The sequence below is a fragment of the Ailuropoda melanoleuca genome, unplaced genomic scaffold (assembly GCF_002007445.2).
Source record: "Ailuropoda melanoleuca isolate Jingjing unplaced genomic scaffold, ASM200744v2 unplaced-scaffold2967, whole genome shotgun sequence".
Lineage (NCBI taxonomy): Eukaryota > Metazoa > Chordata > Mammalia > Carnivora > Ursidae > Ailuropoda > Ailuropoda melanoleuca.
The window spans coordinates 1-2751 of NW_023200136.1; the positions used below are offsets into that span (position 1 = coordinate 1).

Consider the following 2751-nt stretch of genomic DNA (forward strand, 5'->3'; position numbering starts at 1 on the left):
CAGTCAGGGCTGTAACACTTGTTGAACTTTTATCCCTACTCTGTAATAGTTTGGTGAGGACAGAACCCCCCCACTGTCTGCCTGAATCGCTTTCTTTGCCACCTGGGCTGGCTGGCTGGAGAGACTCTCGTGCCTGGGTTCTCCCCTTGGTCCCTGCGGGTGGGTAATTGTCCCTGGCAGAGCTGCGTACTTTGCGAACACTTTGTCACCAACCGCGCTCAGGAATCACAGCCAGGGCGAAGCAGGTGGCATGGGCACCCAGTGGCCTGCTTGGCCTTTATGCCCACATGCCGACCAGATGCCCAGCGGCGGCTTATTCCTTCTGAGTCACAGCGCAGGTGTTTTTAAAAAGGCGGTGGTGTTCCATGCTCCTCCCCCTTCCCCCCAAAGCAGGAAGCAGTCCTAGCTCCCGGAGGCCCCGCCTTGGCTCCTGCGGGGTGGTGAGCGAAGAGGAGGACCTACCCGGATGTTGTCGAAAGACGACTTGTCGGTGATGTCGTAGAGCAGGAGCAAGGCTGCGGCGGGGGGAGAGAGAGATCACACAGGGACATGGGGCCGAAGAATGGGTATCCCAAGCGGGCTGGGGAACGGCTTACCCTGGGCATCTCGGTAATAAGCATGGGTGACACTGCGGAATCGCTCCTGCCCGGCTGTATCCCAGATCTAGGAAGGCACGGACAGATAGTCAGAAGGACGCAGTGCGCTGGGACCGCGCCGGGCAGAGGGAACCCACGCTGGGGTATGAGAGCTGTGTGGGAAGGTGGGACACTTCCTGCTCTAGGTGCTCAGGGCCTTCTGAACATCTGATGGTGTCCTGCATGGTGGTATTATTGAGTTCACAGGCTCATTCAGGCTGCAGCCTCTTCCCTAGCCCAGGGGTTGGGGGTGTCCCATCCCCCAGAGCAGACGAGGTCTGGGAAACTGGAGAGGGGTTGGAGCAAGCCTAAGCTTGTCTGAAGGCACGTTGAGTTGCCTTTGATACCACGGAGGGTGCCTGGGAACTGCTTTTTCTAGGGGCCTCGGAACAAACAAAAGCACAAAAGCCCGTTTCCTCTGGGCCCCACAGGAAATTGCCCCAGGCTGAGGGCAGGGCTGCAGGCCTCCTGTGGTTTGGGTGAGCAGCAGGGGCGGCCCCCCCTCCCCCTCCCCCTGCAGTTCTGGTCTCACCTGCAACTTCACCCTCACACCGTCCACGGTCACCACCTTGTTCTGAAAGAGACAAGGGCAGAGGGAGGGTGGATTTGGAAAGCAGGGGAGGCTTGGATCCTTGACATCCTACAGAGCCGCAGACGTTCTGTTCTGGTTGCTTCCCAGGGTTAAAAGGGGTGCAGTGAGCCCCAGAGACATCTCCAGCCAGATCACCCCTTCAGGGCAGCAGGACCCTGTCTCCAGAGACCCCCCCCCCCACCATGGCAGAGTTCTTCTGGGGACCTGTCTGCTCCTCTTACAACACACCGGGGCCAGAAGTGCCCGAGCACCCGCCTGGCTCTCTCCAGACCTCAGCCAGCGGCACAGGGCTGGGCACTGGGGGCCCTGCCTCTTTCCCACTTTCATCCGTCCCTCCTGGAGCTCAGCCCCATCCTACAGAACCGAGTCCTTAGAGATAAGATGCCCCCAGCATCCTGGGCACAGCAGAAGCTGGATCTGCAGGGTGGTTTTTCCCTCTCGCTGTTCACTAGTTCTCCTGAGTGAAGCTTCAGTTCCTCCCCATTGGGAGGGAGGCACCTGGCCTCTGCATAGCTTCCCTTTCCTCACCCCCTCCCCACCTGGATTAGACCTCACTCTCCTGGATCCTTTGGGTGGAGCGTGGCAGAGTGCAGACTTGTTAAAATGTGTTCCTCAAGACGGACAGGGAGGGAGCCTGGTGAGCCCGGCTCCTCAACCCAGCACAGTGCTGTACTTCCAGGAACTCTAGAAAGACCTGTTGACCTCTGAGGCCTTGCCAGAGGGCGTAGCTCAGAGGCAATGAGCAAGGGGCCTAAAGGCCAGGAAACTCAGCTCACACTGTGGGATGTGTCCGCCCTGCTCTGGGGCAGAATTTTAAGACTCAGTGTCTCACTGCTCATATCCTGTAGGTGGGCAGAGCCCCCACCATGCCCAGACTCCTTGAACCTGGCCCCCTCTATGGTCCCTGGTGCCCTCCGGCAGTGAGCCACAGCAGCTTCGAGGAGCCAGGGCTGGCAAGGAGAGGGCAGCACGCTGTGCCCGAGCTCTAGGCCCCCTGGCTTGCGGCTGGGAGGAGGAACCTGCAGCCACCTCACCCTGAAGTCTATGCCGACCGTGGCTATGAAGGTCCCGGACAGGAAGGCCCCGTCTTTGAATTGGATCAGGAAACAGGTTTTGCCAACGCCTGAGTCTCCCAGAAGCATCACCTAGGAGATGGGGGGCAGAGGCAGTTAATGGGGAGTTGGGGCAAACTGCTGGGCTTCCAGGGCAAGAGACCCTGGAAAGAGGGGCAGAGGGCCAGGGAAGGATGCTGTCCGCACTGAGGGCCACCTGCTTCTGGAAAGCCCGCACTGCCTTCACCCTGCCTCTTCTCTCTGCTCCTTGGCTCAGCTCATTTCTCAGGCCCTCCCTCTGACCTTTCTGTCCTCACGCAGTTTCCTGGAAGCCTGCGTTGAGACTTCGGCACTCACAGGTCAGCAAATGTGCTCGGTGGCCCCAAAGAAACACCACTTCTAGAAGGGAAGTGTTAATACTGTGGACAGGGATTATCACCCAAGGGAGGCTATCGGATCTGATAGGGGCGGG

The 2751-nt window shown here is 59.3% G+C and overlaps 1 protein-coding gene across 1 annotated transcript; it reads right to left on the minus strand.

The window, feature by feature from the left end:
• Window positions 1–6: 6 nt before the first annotated feature.
• Window positions 7–2714, minus strand: LOC117798264 (ras-related protein Rab-37-like). Its single transcript, XM_034650691.1, has 4 exons — window positions 2262–2714; window positions 1168–1209; window positions 597–663; window positions 7–515 (listed from the first exon to the last, which is right to left on the minus strand). Exons 1-4 carry the CDS (start codon window positions 2367–2369, stop codon window positions 403–405), a joined length of 330 nt encoding a protein of 109 aa, XP_034506582.1. The 5' UTR covers window positions 2370–2714; the 3' UTR covers window positions 7–402.
• Window positions 2715–2751: the final 37 nt, after the last annotated feature.

What these genes read in the sequence shown, in the direction of transcription:
- LOC117798264 (XM_034650691.1), bottom strand. Translation starts at nt 2,369, where the DNA reads ATGCTTCTGGGAGACTCAGGCGTTGGCAAAACCTGTTTCCTGATCCAA. An exon ending in CGGTCGGCATAGACTTCAGG is followed by an intron (nt 1,210 to 2,261) that starts GTGAGGTGGCTG and finishes TGTCTCTTTCAG; the next exon opens with AACAAGGTGGTGACCGTGGA. An exon ending in TTATTACCGAGATGCCCAGG is followed by an intron (nt 516 to 596) that starts GTAAGCCGTTCC and finishes CCCCCGCCGCAG; the next exon opens with CCTTGCTCCTGCTCTACGAC.